The following is a 25,138-nucleotide window of genomic DNA, read 5'->3' on the forward strand; positions in this document are numbered from 1 at the left end:
ATTCAAGGACTAATGTCATACAAGGTACCACGTGACCATGATAGCGAGGTGTATAAGGTATGTTAAAAATGAGTAGTATTTTAAGTAATTTGAAATAATTCTTAATTATGTGAATAATTAGATAATTAATAAAAAATTTTAGTAGGAGATTAACTAATTAATACAAATAATTGGATAAGGTTTAATGACCCTTAACGTGGTATCGATACTGATCAAGTAAATGACTCTTAAATTCCCATAAAATGTGGCACGATTTGGAGAAGTCTTTGGCCAACTAAGCCATTAAGTGGGGCCCACTCCCAAGGGTTAAAGAGAACCTCTCTAACTCATTTTTGAATCTTTACACATCAAAGAAGATTTCAGCAAATATTAAAGACTTTGGTCCCTACTTTCTTTAGTTTCTTAATAGCTTCAAACGTGAGAGACTCTTAAAAATTCACAAAAGGGATTGCTCACATTTACTAAGTTAAGAAATAAAGTTTCGGCAAAGATGATTTTACAGTAGTAACGTGATGCTCTTGAAACAAAAATTCGAAACAACATCTCTTAATCATCTTAGCAACGTGAGGTGTTGAAACTTTAAGGGAGTACGGTGCAATCTTTCTCAAGAATATCATACGGATTTTTTCCTATTCCGATACGCCGTTACGCATTGTCGCAATCAACGGCGTTAAAGGGATTGTCAAGAGAATCGGTTCAAGTATGTTAAGGCTAAACCCTTCCTTCATTTTGGCATGATCTTGTAATTACATATGTTTGATAATGAGGCATAAAAAAAAGTTCATACTCCCGAATTTATATATATTATCCTAGTCTCATAAATTACAGTATTCTCCTTATCGGGACTTCATATTTAATTGAGTATTATCTTCTTCTAGACAAGAGAGTAGAGAGCTTATATATACAGTATTATAGTATTTTTATTACCATCGAGCTATAATCGATGGGCTGGCCCCTATTGGGCAACCTCTGATCAGATGGTAAGTTATATACCAAGTCTATTCTGGCCGAGCGCCTATGAGCGAGCCCAGTTGGCCGAGATACAGAGCCTAGTATGGTCGAGCACCTATGAGCGAGCTTATTACGGCAGAGCAGATATATATATATATATATATATATATATATATATATACAATTATGATAATTATGTCTCGAATTTTATGACAATTATGTAATCTTAGAGGCTTGTAGACAGACGTCATGTACGTAAAAGATTGTATGGTCTTGTCGGCCTATGTTCAGTGTACGGGAGGTTATCTTGGTCTTATAGGCCTTATGTCTTATGTATAAGTTGGTATTTCATATTGTATTCTACTTATCTCACGTCTGCTTCTACGGCTCAGTTATCTATGATAGTATCATACGAAAAGATATGTTATGTTGGTACTCGATTGAGTAAGGTACCGGGTGCCTGTCGCGGCCCATCGGTTTGGGTCGTGACACTAGCGAATGTAAATCTAATGGATAATTGGCTTATGAGATGTATCCTTTTTGTCATCCTTGTTAGATAAGATTGAGAGTTGAGATTGCCTCCGTTAATGTGTTATGGAAAATTCTATGAGTCGAGAAGGTCGCCTTGAACGCCGAAAGTGTTGTGGAAAGAAAATATTTTTTCTTGGTTGTATATAAAGTGGTTGTGATTTGAAAGGTACTTTCTATGTTTATGATTTAAATATTTGCAGCTCATGTCCAGATATCACTCTTGATAATATAATGTCTGTAATGTTGAGATTAGTAATGTTGATATACATTGTGATGCTTTGTCAAATTATTGATGTGTTGATAGGGTGATTTTGGTGATTCTCTGATAGGTGGATAGGCCTAGTTACAGGAGAAACTCTGCCAATTTTTTTATGAATTTGTAAAGATAGCCAAATTTTAAAGACCATAAGTAAGTTGAAATTTTGGAAAGAAAGTGTGAGATCGATGTAGTCATAAGTGCATATGTATAATGGTTGGAGGTAGAAGGATAACTCTATTCTTAGAAGTGACTTGTGAAACATTCGAGGACGAATGTTCTTAAGTGGAGTAGAATGTAACACCCTGGAAAATTTTGAATTACTTAAGTGCTATTAAGAAAGTCGATGTGCGCTAATTATATTTATTTTTGTGCAGACGAGGACTATTAATATGATGAAAATTAATTGGATATGATAATAAGTGTATGCGGCATATTATAAGTGATGTGGGGTCTAAGAAGAGCCCTAAGTCCAAGTCAAGTTGGAAATTTCATGATAGACTAAAATTCCAAATAAGTACACACAAGACTATAATTTGGACGAGCATATCTAAATATATATAAGGTGTTATGTGATGGATTACCTATCAGATTAAAGATATTCTATTCTAGTTTCTTACGCTTTAAACCGTTCGTCATTTGTACATTCCTACAAGACGTTATGACCAAATTACCAAAGGCTGGCGGAGGAGTCATCGGATGCGAAGCATCCGAGGCCGCGTCCAAAAGAAAGGCTTGCAGTGAAGTGCTACCATAGCATCCAGGTCTGCATCTGAGCTTCAAAGTGGAGTGAAGTGGGGATGCGAAGCATCCGGGAAGCATCCAAACCCAGAAATCTGGGCCAATTAATACAATACAATTTCGGGGTTTATTTTCCCCATTTCATTTGGACGCATTTTGGAGCTCTTCTCCACTCTCTCAAAACCACAAACTCCCCTATTCTTCAATGTAAGCAATACTCATTATTTTGGTGTGAAATTCCATCATTTCTACACTAGTATTGATGAAATCTACACATAAAATACATGGATCTTCAAAAACTCAAAGGAGGGTTTTGCAAGATTTCTTCCCAAAGGTATTCCTATACCCTTAGACTTACATGTATGGATATATTATGTGAATATGAGTATGAATTAAGTATAGAAACTCATGGTATGGTGATTGGAAGCCATAAGTTCCCAATTTAAATGCATAACCATTGTAGAGATTGAAAGGTGACTATTTGATGAAATTTTGTTGGTTGGGTATGGATGGATGGTCATGTATGTGATGGTGGAAGTTATGAATTGTTTAAGAATAATGGTGGGATAAATATTTGGTAAATGATAGTAGTTGGATGAACTAATTCTATGGTTAAGAAATGTAGAGATTCATGCCTACTAGGTGTTTGATAAAATACCTAAATTGCCTAAATTATGGAATTTGTTACTAATATAGGTCCCACTGGATGTTGTTATTATAGATTGAAGTTGATAAGAATTCCGAAATATTTTAGAGTTTAAGGAATCTCAATTGAGGTATGTTGGCTAAACTACTCTCTTAGAATTGAATTCTATGATGTTCCCGTAAGTTTCAAATATGGTTGTCTCAAGTTCCTTATTCTATGTTCCAAGATGGTCGCAATAAATTCGATTGTCCCGAATAAGAAAAGTATCGAGAATTATGTATTCAAAACATGTTACGAATGTTCCTATCACATTATGCTATCCTTTGGGAATGTGTTCAAGAATGATATGTGTATTAAAATGCTATGTCTTTGAGTCATGTTTGAAATGAAGGTTATGATGCCAAATTGTGTGAGAAAATCTCAATATGCTTAAGACTCTTAATTGCTCATATGTGTACCTAAGGTCTTGATTGGAAATGTCTTATTGTTGATAATCTATAAAGATGGTTGGAAGTAAAATAAGTGAACTGGGGATATAAAGTGTGGCCAACGTGCCAAGAGTGAAAGTTATACTTGTGGCCAATGGTGCCAATGAAATAAAATGATGTGAGAAAGGTTATGAAATGAGCCTTGATTCAACTATTCCGAATTGACTTCGAAAATAGAATTGCCAAAAAGCTTATGAACTCAAGTCATGCCCATATGTGGTTGTTTTAACAAATGCTATGCTCTGTGAGTATTTTCAATGTGTTTTGCGTTCTTACATATTCGCGAATGGGAATTATGTATTGCCCTTTTTGGGAAAAGGTATTTCAAGAATGAATGGTGTGTTACTTATTAATGATTTTAACTTGCGCATCAATTGCCAATTGTTTTACTCTATTTCCCGTAAAGAAATCTATTGTGCTTAAATTGTTCATTTCTAATTAACTTAAAGTTGTTATTTCCATAATATTATATATGTTGATATTTATGACGATGATACATTAGAGGGAAGAAATGAAAGTGTGGAATATCAAATACGGCCATCGTGCCTTGATTAAAGAATCTTGTGAATGGCCAAAAGAGCCAAGGGAATATTGTTGTTGTTATTTGTTAAAATTACTAGTGGAGATTCATACAATGTGAAAAATGATGAGGTAAATACATTTGTACCTATGTTATTTTTGTGAATTATTCCCCTTATTTGGGATGAGATTGATGTGATAAAATTATTCCCTTTATTTGGGATAAGATTGATTTGATAATATTACTCCCTTTAATTGGGATAAGATTGATTGATAAAAATGGGTGATGTCGATCTACACGGCATTGTGGTGAGATGGCCTAGCCGATCGGGTCGTGATCGAACACCATGCCGCACACATGGTGGTGATTGTGCTGGAAATTGTAATTGAAATAGTGATTGTGGTTGATGTCTCTAATGAGATGGCCTAGCCGATCGGGTCGTGATCGGACTCCGTGCTAAGAGTACGGTGGTATTGGTATTGAGAGTGATTGTAGTTGATGTATCTAATGAGATGGCCTAGCCGATCGGGTCGTGATCGGACTCCATGCTAAGAGTACTATGGTATTGGTATTGAGAGTGATTGTGGTTGATGTCTCTAATGAGATGGCCTAACTAATTGGGTCGTGATCGGACTCCGTTCTAAGAGCACAGTGGTATTGGTATTGAGAGTGATTGTGGTTGATGTCTCGAACGAGATGGCCTAGCCGATCGGGTCGTGATCGGACTCCGTACTAAAAGTACGATATTATTGGTATTGTGAATATTGGTATTATAAAAGGTGATATTGTGTATAGTGATAAATCGGTGCTAAAGATCTCCCAACCAAAAATAATATTATTATCATATTTTAATTGTCACTTCACATTGTTATCTTCATATTTTGGCAATTATTATGTTTTAACTTGGAACTTAAATATCATTGATTGTTGATTGTTGTTTTCATGGTTTTTCCTTTCTTACATTTGCATTCTATTTTGAAAGAGGACATATAGCTTTACATATTAGTACTATTCCATATATAGTAACGTCCTTTTTGTCGGGGGAGCTACATCTTTAATAAATGCAAGTGGTTCATCAGCGGGCAGCTTTGGTCCTCGTTAGCAGTCCCTCTCTATTCAGCAGATTTTGGTGAGCCCTACTCTATTTCGGGCCTGATGGCATTGGAGTTGTACATTGTGTTTTGAGGTATATTCGGGGCCTTATTACCGGCACTTCCATACTACTCTTGTGTTGTACTTAGAGGCTTCGTAGACAGGTTGTGGGTTGTGTTTAATGTGGAAAATTGAACTAGAAATATTGGTATTTGGAAAACATATTTTTCATTATAATTATGAACTTGTAATATTTTGAAAATCGTAAATGAATCTCTTTTGAATAATGGAAATGAAACAATTGGGGTTGTTAATGAAATCCCCTTAGTGTTTAATTAATGAGATATACTTTCTCTTTGTTCATGGATGAGTTTGGGTAAAAGAAAATCTAAGAGGCTTGCTCAGTCGGGTTCACTCGATTGAGCGCCGGTCGTGCTCCGCGAGTTTGGGGCGTGACAAACACAGACATACTCGAGGCCACAAATCAAACGATATAGGAACGACTAATCGCACCTCAATTCAAACTTAAATGAACTTTGAACTATCAACTTCCAAAACTCGTGCCAGAACATATCAATTCAATCCGGAATGAGCTCAAATTGTGCATACAAGTTCCAGATGACATAACCAAGCCAGTCCAATTCCCAGAACAACAATCTGAATCCAATATTATCAAAGTCAACTCCCGATCAAACTTATGAACATTCCAAATCTTCAAATTTTCATCTTTCGCCAAATAGTGCCGATACGTCCTAGAAATATCCAAATGCAAATCCGGGCATACGTCCAAGTCTAAAATCACCATCCAGACCTAACGGAACTATCAAAACTCCAATACAAGGTCAAGTAGTAAAACATCAAACTTGTTGTACTCTTCTAACTTAAAGCTTCCTACTTGAGAATCATTTTTTCAAATTAATTTTGAATAACCTTAAAACCAAAACCGACGATTCACACAAGTCATAATACATCATATGATGCTGCCCAAGATTTTAAATAGCTGAACGGAATGCAAATACTCAAAACGAATGGCTAGGTTGTTACGGTTATAAGTCGATGAATCAATTTAATAAGTATTCAAATAAATATATTTGATGATGATCAGTTATATATACTAATTAGATTATTGCTTCTTCACAAGCCTATCCCCCCAAAAATAAATGACCCCGTAGTCCTAGCGCTTCGCGTTCTTAGATATTATCATAGTATGTGTTAGTGCATTCATTATTTGTATTACAAAATAAAGTAGTACAGGATTATATTTATATTATTTATATAGTAAATTGTAATGTGATTTAAAAGTTTGACCATGTTTGACCTATGAACTGCTTCCAGAAATTACAGTTTGGTCGGTAAAATATTATCCTGTAATAACCGACCGACTTTGGTCGGTAACTAGAACATAAATTTTATAAAATATCTTAAATAAATAATATAATTATTATAATTTAAATATGTGGGTCCATATAACCGACCGATGTTGGTCGGTAACTAAAAGAATACTTTGATTAAGCAAGTCTGACCATTGCAGTCAAATGTTTGACCTATATACCGACCGATGTTGATCGATAATGTTTTTCCTGGTAATTGCGCCAATTTTTACAGATCATCCTTGGTCGATATGGCGTTTAAAAAAAATGTAAAATAATTTTTAATAGTTTTCATCCGTGCTAGACGGTTTTTTGGTTGCTTTTTTGGACCGACTAATGTTGGTCGGTAGACGTCGGTCGGAATTTACCAGATTTCTAGTAGTGATTACAAATCTTTTTCTTAACGTTTTCTATCAGATTTCTTATAAAGAGCAAGATAATGTTTTGATGGTTTTTTCTCCAGTAAACGAAACATTATGAACTTGTCAAATTAATGAGTATATAAGGTCTTAATTTGTTCCGTTTTGTAACTTTAATTTGAAATTGTCGATGATCAATAATGGAATGCAATATCCAACCAATGACAAATTTAGTACATTAGGAACTGGTGTATCCGTCTCCACTGCTTAGTTTAAGACAGAAGAAAAACAATTGAAATTGTCCTCTTGGCTTTACATCATAAATGGATTTATGATTTCTAGTACATGAGTGCACTATTAATAAAAGGAAGAAAAAATATATTAAGTGGGAGTTGATCCCTATTTCTCTTGGTAATTAATTCGACATTCAACCAAGTACATCATTCTACCTTCTTGGAGTATGTGTGCCAACAGTTAATATTATACCAATTTTAAAACATATGTACATAAAATATCTAATTTTACGGAAAGATCATGAATTCATGTGCCCCATATTTTTGCCTATAAATTCCCCTGCTTTACATGCCCTAAGAGGCTCAGACCACAAAGTAAATATCTGACCGGAATCAAGAAACGGCCGGGGTCTAAAATCAGTCTCATGATTGCTTGAACGATAAAACAAACAACCTATTGCTAGAGTGCACAATGTCTTAACAATCAAAGTGATAATACCGGAGAAAAAGATGTAATTTGTTTCTTTCTTGGGTAAGGTATCACGAGGGTAATCAAATTCGAAATCTCTTCACCAAGATTTCAAAATCTTGAAATCTCCCTTGGAGAAATAAGAGCCTGGAAAAGTTCCAAGTCACCAGCAAAGGTGTCCAAATGTGGCAATGAAAAGAACATTTGCATAAGAAAAAGCTAAGCCAATGTAAATAGAAATCAAGATTCATTCGGTTCCCTTCTTAAGAAAAGTTCAAAATAGGACTTTTTGGAAGAGTGGGGATTGGATTCATTAATTAGTCCTGCTAACTAACACAAAGGAGCTATGAACATCAATCACTGTCTAAGTATTAAAAGTTAAAAGTGAAGATAAAAATGAGTGGTTTGGTAATGCCTAACTAGGGTTTTGGGATAAAATGTACAAATCAGTGTGCCCTAAAAATATTGGTCAGACGGTTCATGACCAAATGGTCGGCGATTGGCCTCGACCCTATTTTGTCCATAACATATTGCTCTTCTGGAGATTTTGGACATCCTACATTTAATGGTGAAATTGCAACTTGTTATTGGACGTTTTCAATCGGTTTTCTTCGGATGGAAGATATTATCTCACGATTTTTCACTTCACCGAATAATCTTTTTCAAACTATGACATTCCTAATGAACTTAAATGACGATCCGATAGGTCGTTTTGAGTACTAGTCTTTATTTCCGTGTTCCGAGACTTCTATTAGCTCCATTTGATATCTCTCGATGTGCGTGCACAGTCTGTGTCTTTTTCCGAAAAGGTTTTACGTAAAAATTGAATAAAACATAATTTTTGACTTTAAAAACAACTTGAGTTGACTACGGTCAATATTTTATGTAAACGACCCTGGATCGGTATTTTGAAGATTTCGATAGGTCCGTATTGTGATTTTGGACTTGGGCGTATGTCCGGAATTAAAATCGGAGGTCCTTAGGTTGATTTGAATTGTTTTGCCGAAAGCTAGTAATTTGAAGGTTTCGAAATTTCCTAGGTTTGACTGTAGGTTGACTTTATGGCTAACGGTTTTCTGATGGTCTGTTTTGCTATTTGAAACTTGTCTGAAAATTTTGGTGCAAATCGGAGTTGGTTTGATAGGATTCGGACTCTTGGTTCTCATTTTAGAAGTTCTTGAGTATTCTTTGAAAATTCATACATTTTGACATCTGATTCGTAGTTCTAGGTGTTATTTTAGTGTTTTGATCGCGCGAGCGATTCATATGATGTTTTATACTTGTGTGCATGCTTGGTTTGGAGCCCGAGGGGTTCGGGTGACTTTTGGGTAGGCTACAGACCATTTTTGGACTTAGGAGATTGCTGGTTTCGACTGTTTCTGGTGTCTGATGCACTGCGCTTCGCGATCGTAAATGGAAAATTGGGGCTAGGGCGGATTTGTTCTTCGCGAAAGCGGGGGCTTGGTCGCGAACGCGCCCCAATTTTTCCTTCGCGATCGCGAAGCACACTGCATCAGACACCAGAAACAGTTAGAAGCAACAATCTCCAAATAAGTCCAAAAATGGTCTGTAGCCTACCATAACTCACCCGAGCCCCTCGGGATCCAAACCAAACATGCACACGAATATAAAACATCATATGAACTCGCTCGCGCGAACAAAATGCCAAAAAAAAAACCTAGAACTACGAATCGGACGTCAAAATGCATGAAATTTCAAATAAAACTCAAGAACTTCTAAAATCACAACCAAGCGTTAGAATCCTATCAAACCAATTTCGATTTGCACCAAATTTTTCAGACAAGTTTCATATAGCAAAACGGATCTATACCAAAATCCGAACCCGATAGCCATAAAGTCAACCTACGGTCAAACCTAGGAAATTTTGAAACCATCAAATTACTAGCTTTCGGCAAAATAAGTCAAATCAACCTAGATACCTCTTATTTCAAATTCGGGCATACGCCCAAGTCCAAAATCACACTACGGACCTACCGGAATCGTCAAAATACCGATCTGGGATCGTTTATAAAAAATGTTGACCGTAGTGAACTCGAATCGCCAAAAATCATGTTTTATTCAAATTTTTACGTAAAATATTTTCGTAAAAAGACACAGACTGTGCACACACATCGAGAAACATCAAATGGAGCTAATAGTAGTGTCTGAACACGGAAAAACTATTACTCAAAACGACATATCGGATCGTCACAACTTAGTTAATTTTCGCCGGAAGAAATGATTTTTAATGACTAATTACAAATTAATAAATAGAAGAAAATGATACTATAAAGATCTCTTGCATTGTATTTACTGATATCTTGTGATGTTTTTTAAGGATCTCCCGTAAAAGAAATGTTTAACTAAAAAAATATTTATAATAAATCATAAAATCGATCTCGACCCGTTTTTGTTATACTGTATATTGACGTGTATATATATAGTTTCTAACAAAACTTTCGATGACTGATAGTCGAAGTCAATATGCTACCAGTGGTGGACCGTGAATTGGTGGTTATATTGTATTGGCAACTGGCACGTTTGCACTCATTGAATCAATTTTACCTATGCAAGTGCATGCACCCTTATTTTTTATATATATATATATATATATATATATATATAATAATAATATTTGCATTCACGACCACTCCCATAAAAATAAAGAAAAAGTGGACTCAGCACTACTTTGCATTCTTGTTAGAAAAAAATAAAAGGAACAGAGAATACGGTTTTACGCTGAATAATATTTGTTCGTAAATGATGTTTACACAAAACTATACAATTTAATGTTAAATTGTAAATTAATATAAAATATATGTCATTTAACTATAATTAAACGATAAAAATTATGCAAACGCATATATCTGCTGGACGCAGAAGTAAATTGTTTCCATGTCATGACGATTGGTAAATGATAGAAAGAAAGGGTTGACACTTGACACCGCCAAAATGGTCCAGGCCACGAGATTCTTGTGTGGGATAAAACACACACCACCCTACCCCACCCCAGACTATAGCCCACCCTCGTCAAATAATTTGTGGCCCCCTATTTAGGCATGGCCCGATTTCCGCAGGCCTAAATGGAGCAGCTAAACTCATGTAAGTTTCTTCTAGCACAGAATTTTATTTCTGAATTTAGGATACTTTTACTGGGAGGACAACCTTATTGATATATTTAGCAGAAGACGAGGTCGCTAAACCAAATGCCCCAATTTTCCGTCTGGTAAGGGATACACCAATTATTTTTGTCTTTTCTTTTTAACATAGTTGATGAGAAAGTATACGAAATTTAACAGCAAAAAATCTTTTTTTTTTGGTAAAAAGAAAATAATTATTAATCACCACAAAACAAAGCAGAAGTAAATGACATTAATCCAGTTCTTGCTTACTCCAGGGACACGAGCAAGCCTCCACACTCCCCTCTATACAATAATTGCTTATCTATATAGTTTACCATCCATTTACTATCTCTGCTACTTTGCCTACACCTCTACTATTTTGCCTAATTAGTGGGTGCAAATCTTGAATATTAGCATTCATCTCTCAACTGGGACAAAAAATGCTTAGTGTTTTTTTTTCATAATCTAATACATGTGTTGGTAAAGGGAGATGCCCGATAAAACAGTAGATGTGAACGCTAGTTGACACAGATACTACCCTTATTAAATTAAAAAAATTAAGTTATATGAACTGGCAATATATAATTTTTTTACATTATCAGTGAATTATATTAATGAAGAATTTATCTATAAATCTAATAAATGATCTGATTGCATAAATATTAACTAGACAATAAGTGCATATAACTTACACTAAATTTTGAAGCTCGAAGTGTCATTGTACGAGATCGCGTCTATTTAGATATTGCAGCTCTTTAAAACATAAAAACATCATGGATCGCTTTACGTGAAGATTGAGAGACAATGATCACCAAAAATATAATTATGAAGTATTGATTATACATTTGTCATCCGAGTATGACGCCATTAAACTAACCAAATGTTGATATTTCTTCACTCAAAATTGAATCTTAATTAATAGATTAATCATGTATGCGACAAAAGGAAATGATACTTTACCTATCCATAAATAATAGATCAATCAAGAATGCAAAATAAGGAAATTAAATGATACTTTCCTTATGGATACTTCTTCTATTAGATAAGTACATCATGTTCCAACGTATAATCAACTAGTTCAATAAAGTGGAACTCATAAATTTAGTATTATAAGATACTGTTGAAATAGATCATAGCAGTAATTGTTGAACATAGGCAGGTGTAGTTGTACGGAGTTAGTTGTAAAGATAGTTAATTGGTTAGTTAATTAATTATATAAGTTGAGGTGTAGTAGTAGTATTATAAATAGTTGAAGGGGTACAAATATAATAACTGATTACTTCATTTTTATGCTTTCAGTCAATGTAATACAAAGATAGTTTTCTCTCTCTATCTTCGATTATTCTTCTTTCCTCTCAAATTCAGAGTCAACATCCCTTTCAACATGGTATCAGAGCTATGGATCCATGGCATTTTTTGAGCTGAGAATTTGAGAAATGGAGGATAGTTGGTAGTGTCAGAGAATCGATTTCGAGCAAATTAAACCCTAATTTTCACAATTCCTATAATTGAGGTTGTTCTGCCATAAATCTCACCAGTGACGGCGACCTGAAAAGGCTCTTCTTTCTAATCGTGTCCATTTCTAAGATATTCAATTCGAAGATGACGCAAGGAATCACAGAAGTGGAGAGAAGCACTTCAAGGAAATTCACTGACATTCATCCTCGTTATCCTCTCTATCTGCGCATGCTAGATACACTAGGTAGCATTTTAATTCTATAACAATTAACTGGAACTGAAAATTTTCACCGCATGGAGTAATTCAATGAGAGTCGCACTATTGGAGAAAAATAAATTAGGGTTTATAGATGGCAAATGTCTCAAAGAACATTACAAAGGTGACTTAGAACATGAGTGGGAAAGCTGCAATGCATTCGCGTTGTTCTGGATTACTGATTCTGTATCGAAAGAACTAGCCAATGGATTAATGTACTCAATCAACGCACATAATGTTTGGGTGGAGTTGAAAGAGCGTTTTGATAAGAAGAATCTAACTAGGGTGTATCAATTACTACGTGAGATTTGCAACATGAGCCAAGGGGCTGCTTCAGTTTCACAGTACTATTCAAAACTAAAAAATGCTTGGGATGAGTATTGGTCAATGGTACCTCTACCTTGTGATTGTGAAAAACATAAGAATTATGCAGAGCATATGGAGCAACATAAGTTAGTACAATTCTTGATGGGATTAAATGAAACATATGAACAAGCAAAGAGCCAAGTGTTATTGACTGTACCAGTACCTATACTTAATCAAGCTGACAACATGATCATGCAAGATGAGAGCCAAAGATCACAATCTAGCATGATTTCACAGCTTAGCCCAGCATTGCGGCATATGAATATGATTAATCCAACAACTTTTGCTTTTACTCAGGATACTAGGTTCAAGAAGAATAATAAAATGTACTGTGACTATTGTCATTTGAGGGGGCATATGAAGGAAAACTGCTACAAGCTAGTGGAGCATCAACAAATAATGTCAACTATGTGGAGAAACCAGAAGCAAGTAGTACATAAGCACATGATACATTTCCAATATTTATTGCAGATAAATATCAAAAACGTTTGAAGTTAATCAACCAAGAGCCTACTGTTACAGAGGCATGAGCTAATATGGAAGGTATAAAAAGAATTCTTGATAATTGTTTGCTTGCAGGTTCTGAACCTAATTCTCGGGTGATTGACACTGGAGCCCAAACCATATGGTTTCTAGCCTGAATCTTTTAACTGAATCTACTCATATTAAATCTAATTTTAATAAAGTGCATCGGCCTAATGGGCACACTGCCTCAGTAACACACACAAGAACCGTAACATTACCAAATGACCTTTTATTATATAATTTGTTGCATGTTCCAAACTTTAAATACAATCTAATATCAGTCTCTAAACTCACCAAGGAATTGAAATGTTGTGCCTTATTCTTCCATGAGTTTTGCATCTTTCAGGACCTTTGCACTAGCAAGCTGAAGGGGATTTGTAAGGAGAAATATGGTCTCTACATACTTCAATCTACCAAGAAACCATTACCAATCAAAGGACCTTAACAGTCTTTTCTTTCAGTACTCCATACACCTTCTCTAGCTAACAGTTCTACTACAGTTCTTCACACACTAATTTCAGATTCACCTCACTCTTCATCACAACAATCCAGTCATTGTAGTAATTGGCATCAAAGACTTGGGCATGGCCCAATAATAATTCATACATAAAATACCTTCCTTGAAGAACCAATTGTTGAATAAAGATATTATGTCTTGTATTGTTTGTCCTTTAGCTAGTCAAACTAGATTTTCCTTTCCTACTAGTGTTAAAAAAAATGGTATCCCTTTTTGAGATTGTACATATGGATGTGTGGGGTCCATATAGATAATGTACTTATAATGGATATAGATACTTTCTTACTATTGTGGATGATTACTTTAGAATGACATGGCTTTATCTGATGAGAATGAAAAAGTGATGCCTTTTTTTATCAAGTCTTTTCTTACCTTAGTTAAAACATAATTTTTTGCCACCATTAAAGTCACTAGAACTGATAATGTTCTTGAATTATTTAATTCACTAAGTTCAACACTCTTTACCTCTCCTAGAATTTTTCATCAGATTTCTTGTGCACACACTCCCCAATAAAATAGAGTGGCTGAAGAAAACATAGACATTTACTTGAAATGGCTAGAGCTCATAGATTCCAAGCTCATACACCTTTAAAGTTTTGTGGGGAATGTGTTCTCACAACAACTTTTCTTATCAATAGGCTGTCATCTTCAGTGCTTTCAGGGAAATCATATTTTGAGTTGTTTCATGGTTATTCATCCTCTCTTACTTACATCAAAGTGTTTGGTTGTCTATGTTATGCCATTACTCCTCATCTCCTTGACAAATTTGCTTCTAGAGCCATTCCTGCCATTTTCATGAGATACTCATAGACACAGAAAGATTACAACTTTTATAACATTTCCAAGGGCACTTTCTTTGTCGGTAGGGATGTATCTTTCAAAGAGAATGTGTTTCCCTTCAAACATCCTAAATCAACTTTTCTGTGTTATCTTCCTACTGATTCCACTCATATTCTTTCTCCTAAATCTATTCTTCCTCCCGCTGATGACAGATTTTCTCTAGTTCAAATGCCAGGCTCAGATACTCCTACATCTTCCACTCCTCAAGCATTCCCTTTCTCATCCTCTCATTTTGTCATTCCTTCTAGTCTTATCTCCCACTCTTCCCTTTTACCTCCTACTCATGTTGCCTCTCCTTCTCAATCTTGTCCATCCATTTTGCCTCACTTTTCTCCTTCATCAACTGCTAGTATTAGGAGATCTCTCAGAACTTCTAAACCTCCTATTTGGATTACAGATTATGTCCCTACCACTAAGCCTTCCATTGCTCCTTTTTCATATTTTTCTTCTCTCTGTTATTTTGCCTTATCTTTTTTCTTACAGGGCATGTCTTGCTGTTTTTTCTTCTATTGATGAGCCCTAATCCTTTGAACAAGATGTTAGTGATAGTAATTGGGTTCATGCTATGGACCTTGAACTTCAGGGTCTAATTGACAATCACACCTATGAGTTAGTGAATTTTCATGTAGGCAAAACGCCAATTGGTTGTAAGTAGGTTTTTAAAGTGAAGTATAAAGCAGATGGAACTGTGAAAAGGTATAAGGCAAGACTTGTTTCCAAGGGGTTTTCCCAGCAAGAGAGTCTGGATTATCATGAGACCTTCTCCCATGTAGTTAAGATGGTTATTGCAGCTCAGTATAATTGAACTTTGTTCCACATGGATGTCTACAATGCTTTCCTCCAAGGGGATCTTTCCGAAGAGGTCTATATGTCTTTGCCTAGGGGATTTGGTTGTCAGGGGGAGACTAAAGTATGAAGACTTCTCAAATCTCTTTATGGTCTCAAACAGTCTAGAAGATAGTGGAATTTGAAGCTTACCTCACCTCTTATACAGTCTGGCTTCACAAAAAAAAAACTAGATTACTCTATATTTATGAAAAAGCAGGACAATGACATAGTCATCATCTTGGTCTATATTGATGATTTATTAATTATAGGGAGTGGCCTAAAGCTGATTCAAGAGGCAAAAACTATATTGAATGACAACTTCAAAATGAATGACTTGGGAGAGTTGAGATTTTTCCTAGGAATTGAATTTGCAAGGACAAGCAGGGAATTCTTATGAACCAAAGAAAGTATACATTAGATCTTATCTTAGAGGGTGGATTGGGGGGAAGGGGGGGGGAGGGAGAAAGCCAACTACTTCACCACTGGATCAGAATCTGAAGCTAACCAGTGTAGAATATGATAAGAATTTTGGAGGGCAATCGACTAATTGAGAGCTGGAGGACAGAAGAGTATATCAAAGTTTAATTGGGAGACTCTTATATCTGGCAACCACAAGACCAGATATATCTTTTGTAGTTCAGGTTTAGAGTGAGTTCATGAATGCTCCAAAACAGTCTAATTATGAAGAAACTTAAGAGTAGTAAAATATTTGAAAGGACAACCAAGATAGGGACTGTTAATGAGCAGTAAAACAAGTGAAAAAGTGGTTGTATTTTGTGATGCAGACTGGGCATCATGTTCAATAACCAGGAAGTCAGTCACAGGATATTGTATAAAACTAGGAGATTCTTTTATCTCGTGGAAATCCAAAATATAGAGTACTGTGTCAAGGAGCTCAGCAGAGGCTGAGTATAGAATTATGGCCACTACTGTAGCAGAGTTAGTGTGGGTACATGGGCTCTTAGAAGAGTTGGGAATAAAGGTTGACTTACCTATGGAGCTTCATTTTGACAACAAAGCAGCCTTAAAAATTGCATCTAACCCAATGTATCATGAGTGCACGAAACATATAGAAATTGATTACCGCTTTATTAGAGAAAAATTGCAACAAGGGTTGATTAAAACAACATATGTCCCAAGCAGGAACCAAATCACAGACATATTGACTAAGGCACTTGGAAAGCAGTTGCACAGTGAAATGGTTTGCAAGTTGGGGATAATAAATATTTTCTTACCACCCAACTTGAGGGGGAGTGTTGTAATAGATCATAACAATAGTTGTTGTACATAGACAAGTATAGTTGTACAGAGTTGGTTGTAAAGTTAGTTGATTGGTTAATTAATTGATTGTATAAGTTGAGGTATAGTAGTGGTATTATATATAGATGAAGGGGTACAAGTGTAATAACTCATTACTTTATTTTTATACTTTCACTCAAAGTAATACAAAGATAGTTTTCTCTCTCTATCTTTGACTGCTCTACTTTCCTCTCAAACTCAGAGTCATCATCCCTTTCAAAAGATACATTCGTTTAATAAACCGACTCTATCTTAATTACTCTCGTCGTCTCGAATTAGTTGTCATGTTTCGCTTTTCGAGAGTCAATTTATGTAAACTTTGACCAATACTTTAAAAAATATATTTTCACTGTATTGACATGAGTAGAATTGCAACTTGTAATACTTTTTGTATAATTTTTAATATTTAAATTTTAAGTTTAAAATACTGAGTAGATCTTATCTAATTTAGCTTTGAAAATTAGTCAAATTGATTCTCAAGAATCGAAACATGACAACTAATTCGGGATAAAGACATTAATTGGTAAGCAATGACATGAGTTGGTTGTCTAAATGATGTCCTTCATTAGTACCTATAGACCACCCGATGAACCCAATAGATTTGCTTACATAATTAAGGAGAAGTAGAGAAAGGATTTAAGATATTCATTTTTATATATATATATCATCATCATCATCATATTGTTTATACATAAAATACACTTTAGATGCTTATGTTCCAAAAGGAGAAAAAAAGTCTTTGGGGCTTTTTCATCTCTACATATTAACTAGGAAAACTAATACGTTGAGTTATAAAATAAAAAGTAGGCTTACTTAAAATCATCAATATATAGCATGGGGCATATATAAAAGGGCACGAATAAAAAGGCAAAAAAAAAAAAGGAGTACATACAGAACCAAAAATTAAAATGAATAATAAGAAACCAAAGACAAGCAACAAATGAAACAAAAGAAAATTTGAAGTCAACCATCTCAAGTTTTTGGAAGCTACTCTCACGAGAGAGAAACACAACTTTCCACTAAAGGAAAACTGGCGTTGGTCATGGATGAATATTTGATCTGAATGATTCTAGATGGGAGGCAACTGGTTAGTCCAACAAAATGGGGTCCAATGAAAATGATTGAGGTGAGGAGGCAATATTATTTCAGTCTCCAATTCAGGATGCTTAATTTCTCAAAACCAAGAGCAAGTATTACTCTAAGTCAATTTTTATTAGCTGGTCTACATTTATTTTTATATGAAGTTGGTGGAAATAATTAGCCTAACTTTTTCATCGTTCTAGCTAAAGGTCGTTACCTAGTTGCAATCGAACCAAATAAAATCTCCATTTGCTTTCATGTGCGATTTTATTAGCTTGGCCAGCGCTATATTTCTCCCCGTACAAGATATAAAAAAATGTTACTGTAATATCTTATTTATGGATAAATATCTATTATACAATCTTGAACTCGCATGCTCTCATAGGGTTCCGATAGAATTCATAGAAAGTAGCTTTGCCTTTAACTTGATTCATACTACAGTACTAATTTATAGTATTTTATTTATAGGTTAGCTGCATCAAGTATAAATTTCTGGAACTTCTGTTTCTTATCTTTTCCTCCATATATGTTCGTCTAGATCAAGAAAGAGAGATAAAAAGGGTGACCTCATTTTCTTTAACTAAAGAACAGTTTCTTATAAGGGGATTCAAAAAGAAAAAGAGAGGAATAATAGGCTTGTGGTCTACAATCACAAATTGAGCAAACATTTCAAATAAGACGATTCAGAAATATATATGAGAATATAAAATATAAAGGTTAAAGCAATCTTTTAAGCCATCTTTGGCACTACATTAAATGTTTCCAGGAAATTCAACAATTCTATATATACACATAAAAGTTTATGTTTATCCTATTTAAACAATATAGTTTTCCAATTAAGGAATTCAATACACCCTCTTCGAACCATATAGCACTGCTCAGCTTGTGGAAGAACGGTATATTATCATATATGAGTATATGACTTTAGGATTCCAACTAGAGATCCCTTGTCAAAGTTTTGATTTCTCTAGAAAAAGACACGGTATGGCTTTTCCCTTCCAAAGCATTACATCATGACCGAATCATGCGTATTGGTTTTGAGAAGGAGCTAAGCCTAGGTTAGGGGTTTGGGGAATGATAGGCAATATGATATATATTGCGTGATATAATATACTTTATCCGTCTCAAATTATTTGATGCAATTCGAATTTTGAGAGTCAGACTTTTTAATTTTGATTGTAACATAAAATCTTTAAATTTTTAAAGTTATAATTATATTTTTGAAAACTATATAAAATAGGACGGAGTGAGCACTACTTTTCTTTGGATAATAATGCAAGAAAGTTGTCTCCTGAAGATTGATTGTACGTATGCACCGTAAAGGATACAGAACACAATCATTAATATTAACAAAGAGTAATCTGTGTCTTGATATATGAAATATGGAGAGAATTAGAGGGGAAATAAAAACAAAGTTACTGTTATTTTCATAGTCATGCTGAAGGGAGAGAGTGGTCACGGGGATCACTTGACTATGGCAGCAGTGTCTCCCCCACGCATACACTCCCAAAGTAGACTCCAACGCGTCCCAAGCTATAGCCTACCTCTCTATAATTGCATGCTCTTATTTTCTCTCCGTCAATTTGCTTCTAAAATCATCCCCCACTCTACTTTTTTTATATCCCTATTCATCTATCATAATCCTTGCGCTCATGTTTTACTTGACATCAAATTTTAAAACCAAAATGACAATTTTTCGACACAAATTAAATATTAATTAGTACGTATAAAAAACGATCCTTAATCAAACGAGAGGCGGTGAATGATGAGACTTTTACAAGTCCGTTCGTATTCTCTTTTCATAAGAAGTGAGTTTTTATAAGAATCCTAACAAGTCATGTCATTAATAGTAACCTAGAGATGATAAGATTAACTAATTTTTAAATAGATAATATATAGAATCATTTGACAATGTTTTGGAGATAGATTAAAAAGGAAAGTCTATCACATAAAATGGAATAAAGAAAGTATTATTTATACAAATGCCTATGACTTCTATTTCAGAAAAGGTGATTAAACTCAATAAGTAAATGATAATCTTTTCCCAGAGTTTTTTTTAAGGGTTTGCTATTGATCGTACCGGTAAATTTATCTTTGTTATTTTAGATCAATTTTACTGGAAATAATCCACAACCTAACCTTTCTGAATTTGTACGTAAAAGCAGGTATACGTGCGGTTTTGATCTTTTTTCAGATAAAGTACTATGTTATTGCAAGAATTTGCAAGAATCCATCTATTTTGTCATTGATCAGTTCCATTATAAGTAAACTTCAAGATATTTAGGTGCTATCCAGTCCCCGATCAATCCATCACTTTAAGAGATATATCAATGGCTAATTAATTAGTGTCAATTTTCCTAGATAAAGGAGGTTAATTAGGATGAGTATTTATCCTACCAATTCAGTAGAGTGCAACAATTTTGTAGTCGATTTTGTCTTTCCATATGTTAATAGGAAAGGGACAGTGCTAGTTGTGTACCTTAAAATGGATAACAATTGAATTTATACGCGATTTTAAAGATACGTGGATTGATTTAATACAAATGATCATGAATGTTAGATAAATGAATTAAAGGTACTGTGGATATCCAAACCGGTTGTGATGTTGAATCCGGGCTCGGATTTAAGCTTAGCAATAGTTCTGCCCTCGGCCGGACCCTCGATTTGCAGCCAAATGTATATGAAGAGCTATGGTTAAAATTAGAACTTTTCAATAACTAAGAAGCAGAAATGAAACTTCCCCTTTATATAGTAGGGGAGTTTTATCCCTAGTACAATTCTAAAAAGGGTAAAAATCTCCCTTTTTAGTCAATGACTGATTTGCTGCCGATGTCGGGGAGATTTGTGCCGTGATATCCGGTGGGGTGCGGATATCGCGCCCTCTGTTAGTCGTGTGTAATCGCTACTGTGCTTTCCGAGGTCTCGGAGCTCGTTCTGGGATCGGGGAAGTATTGTCTTATCGAGTTCGGTTACAAACACTCCGTGCGGACCTTAGTACGAGACGTTCATGTTATCTCGGTTTTACCCGTATACACTAGTAATTTGATTTTAGGTTCCCGGTGGAGTGAAGATTTAATCTTTCCAGTAACTTTGTCAATTGACGTTCCATGCTGATTTGATTTTTATTGCCCAAAATTTACTCTAAATTGTTAGAATCGCGATTATAGGATTTAGTGTTAACTACACTCACAAAGTTCTTTGCTACAACGTTACACATCTAAATACACAGTACGTCCATATAAACTGATCTCTAAAAAATTCCCAAAATCTGCAAAAGAATATTTTCGATACTCATGAAATGTACGTACTTTAATTTTACTAAACTATTAAATAATGATTGATAGGTTCTCTTACTCAGTGCAGTTCTTTTGGTTAAGGAAGATAACTATGTTAATAATAACTAAATAGCGTCATTACACGTATTAGTGTTCCGAATAATATAGTAGTTCTCGGTTGGGATAATTCATTATAAGTATTAGTCGAAATAGATAATGTAATCCTTAATCCATTCGCTAAGAAGAATGACAAAATAAAACCCGGTGGTGATGACCCATGAACAAAAACATTGAAATTTCCATGTTTGATTCCTTTCTTTACTAGCTCTTTCATTATGAGTCTGGAAAGAGTTATGTTATAATTGAATGGCTTAATACATAGTTTACCTTCGAGCTTCTAGCAAAATCCCTTTACACACCCCTTTTTCCCCTTTATACACCCTTTTTTTTACGGGAAACTTTACTTTGCATATTAGACTTTTTTCAACTCTATCTAATACGCTCCTCTTTTGTGCTTGACCATTTCCTTTTGAAGATTGCACTCATGCGCCATGTGTGATAAGTAAGAAAATATTCTACCTTATTAATAGCTATTATATTGCTCTTTCATAATACTCCCTATGTCCTAATTTTATGTACCATACTTGCAGTTTTAGTATGTCCCAAAAAATATATAGCATACTTTCTTATTTAGAAATAATTTAATTTTAATTTTTTTTTAATGAGATAATTGTTATAGCCATATAAATTTTTATGTTTTATTTTAGACTTTAGACCACAAGTTTTTAGAAAGAAGGAGTATTTGATATTGGGTTGGTAAGGTGAAAAAATTTACTTAAAATAATGTGTGAAAACCGGGAAAGAAATATTACTAAGCAAAACAAAAAAGCTTTTATGGTAGAAATTAAGAAAGTTCCAAACCCACCGCTAGTCACCCTGTCCCCCTTTTGGGATGTCCCTTTCTCTTTTTAAACATCTTCAATGTAGAGGCTGAAAGCTATGTTGATCTTTCTATTTACTCCTATCCCCACCCCACCATTCCTCCAAATGAAAAATATGAAAAGAAAAAAATATTCCTTTATTTTGTTCTAACCCGTTAAAATAAAAGAAGACTAAGACTTCTTAAACCTGTGGGGGGTGGAGTAGGACAATTTTAAAGAGCCATATTTATCTATCCCTGTGCAATTATCGTACAATTGCTCTATGTAATATAAAGGGAGGAAGAAAGGAACTTTAGCCAAAAGATAGGGAGTTGGATTCCCTTGATAAAAAGTTACTGGTATTAAAGAATAAAGCTTAGAGGTAGTAGTAGTAGTGGTAGAAAGGGAAGCTAGCTATTACAACTACTACTAGTATTATTATTTATTTTATGGCAATTGCCCCATTTACAAGCATGAGCCAAAGCCAACAACAGCAAGATGACAGCAGCAGCAACAAGAGAGATCATGATCATGATGCTGATGATGAGCATGAACATGACATGGTCATGCCTGGTTTTCGATTCCACCCTACTGAAGAGGAACTTGTAGAGTTTTACCTTCGCCGTAAGGTTGAGGGCAAACGTTTCAATGTTGAACTCATCACTTTTCTTGATCTTTATCGCTATGACCCTTGGGAACTTCCTGGTATAAATAATATTTGTTTCTCCTTTTTTGTTCCAATCTCTTATTTTCCTCTAAGTACTTGGTTTATTATTTCTTGTGATTAATTCCCCTACTTGGTTTTAATTTCGTGTTTTAGCCATGGCAGCGATCGGAGAGAAGGAATGGTTTTTCTATGTGCCAAGAGATAGGAAGTATAGAAATGGGGATAGGCCTAACAGAGTGACAACTTCAGGCTATTGGAAGGCTACTGGAGCTGACAGAATGATTCGAAGTGAAAGTTCTCGGCCGATTGGCTTGAAAAAGACTTTAGTTTTTTACTCTGGGAAAGCTCCCAAAGGCATCCGATCCAGTTGGATCATGAATGAATATCGCCTCCCTCACCATGAGACTGAACGCTTACAAAAGGTAAATGATGTAAAAGAAAAAGGAAGAAATTTTACTAATCTGATCCAAATTTGAGGAACTTCACAAAATCCTTTTGTTTTTCTTCATGATTTTCAGTTGTACTCTAGACTACAAATAGGTCGATATCGAGCTTGAATCTTGTGTTTCTCGTTTGTTCCAAAATGGGATGCACAAAAAAATCAGTACTTGATATAATTGGTTGATTAAAAACCTAGTTTTTTCCCCACTAAAGAAATTAGATATGTTGCTTAATGATCTTTATCTCCTCTCTTCTTGATTATAAGGTTGTAAAAGGTGTATAGATCCAAAAGTCTATACAGAAAGAAACTTATATTACATCTTAATGATGAAAGGGTGCAAATTTATGAAGAAGAATTTTTTTTCTTTAATTTGTATGAGGAAAAAAATAATTGAGAAAGAAATCCATGATGTCCGCAGCTAACATACCACGTTAATCACCGCTTATTCACTTTTGAAGTGTAGATGACACAAGTAATTAATATAGAATAAATATCCAAGAAACTGATAAACAATTCATGATACTATGCTTATAGTAATTTGTTTTTTCAGGCTGAAATTTCACTTTGCCGTGTCTACAAAAGACCTGGAGTAGAAGACCATCCATCTCTCCCTCGTTCACTTCCCACAACAAGGGCATCATCTTCTTCTTCATCAAGAGCTCACAATTCAATTATCAAGAAACATCACCATCCACAAGTAGTGCAAGATCCATTATTACTCTCTCCCAATTATGTAGGACAATCTAATTCCCAGCAAATCGACGAAAAATTGAACGAAAATAGTACTGCAAGTAGTACTAGCACCGATCATCATCATCATCATCGTCATGTTGGTACATCTCTCGGGCTCAGTTCTCATCAAATAACAGCTCTCACAACATCCACCATAACACCATTCTCTTCTTTAATTTCACCTAATAACACCGCAGCTGTTGATGATCTCCAAAGATTAGTCAACTTCCAGAACCTTCACAATCATCAGCAGCATTTTCAAAACCTCAGTAACCATAATATTCCTGCAGCATCTATAGCAACCCATCAGTTTTCTACATTGTTGCAGCCACAATTAGCACCACAACAGCCACAACCTAATTTACTGCTTCAAGGATCTCTTCAGCCGTCGGCTTTCTCGGAAAGATTATGGGATTGGAACTCAGTTCAAACAGATGGTAGTTGCAAAGACTATCAACCCAATAACCCCTTCAAGTAATTAATCTCATCATATTGAGCTGCACCTATATGCACATAGGGAGATAAGTCTATATAATATCTGCTGTTGTTGCTGCCACTACTTTGTTCTAAGTCTTTTTTTTTTTTCTCATCTACTAATATTTTTAATTATCCATCATAAGTTAGTTAGTGCAGCTGGTCCAGATTATTATGTGGTATATTTTATTAGGGTTTTGGGTTTAACTCAACTAGTATTAATTTTAAATCACTACTGTATTAGCTCTTAACTTAGAGCTTCTTATTATGATTGTAATAATAAGCTGTACTGGTCTTGAAGTAAATAAAGTAGCAGCTAATTTTATGTTCTTAGGCTTATGGCATCAAACTTGTGTTTCTTTCTATATAGTAAAAGAGATTTCTTTGCTGATGCTAGTTATATACTTTCTACATCAGGGAGAAATTGGACCAAAGTATGAAATAAGTGTGAAGTTTAAACTTTGTGTTTATAGCAAGATGAAAAACCAATAAACTGAATCTAGAGTTTCATGAAATCAAGTCGTCGTAAGGACTGCTTTCATTAGTATCTGCTAGTCAGAGGCAGATTTCAAGATTTAAACTTGGTGAAACTTTCAACCTGTACTTAGTATTGAATTCATTGTACTTCTAATATTATGAGTTTAGAATTTACATACTTATTAAAAACTTAATGATATTTGT

General features: G+C 34.8%; 1 protein-coding gene across 1 annotated transcript; it reads left to right on the forward strand.

Moving 5' to 3' along the window:
- The first annotated feature begins 22,258 nt into the window (after positions 1-22,258).
- On the forward strand, positions 22,259-24,790 carry LOC104106287 (NAC domain-containing protein 35). The gene is made up of 3 exons (XM_009614797.4): positions 22,259-22,847; positions 22,963-23,231; positions 23,802-24,790. The coding sequence occupies exons 1-3, from the start codon at positions 22,592-22,594 to the stop codon at positions 24,459-24,461; spliced, it is 1,185 nt and encodes a 394-aa protein (XP_009613092.1). The 5' UTR covers positions 22,259-22,591; the 3' UTR covers positions 24,462-24,790.
- Positions 24,791-25,138: the final 348 nt, after the last annotated feature.

This window comes from Nicotiana tomentosiformis, chromosome 11, assembly GCF_000390325.3.
Source record: "Nicotiana tomentosiformis chromosome 11, ASM39032v3, whole genome shotgun sequence".
Classification (NCBI taxonomy): Eukaryota; Viridiplantae; Streptophyta; class Magnoliopsida; order Solanales; family Solanaceae; genus Nicotiana; species Nicotiana tomentosiformis.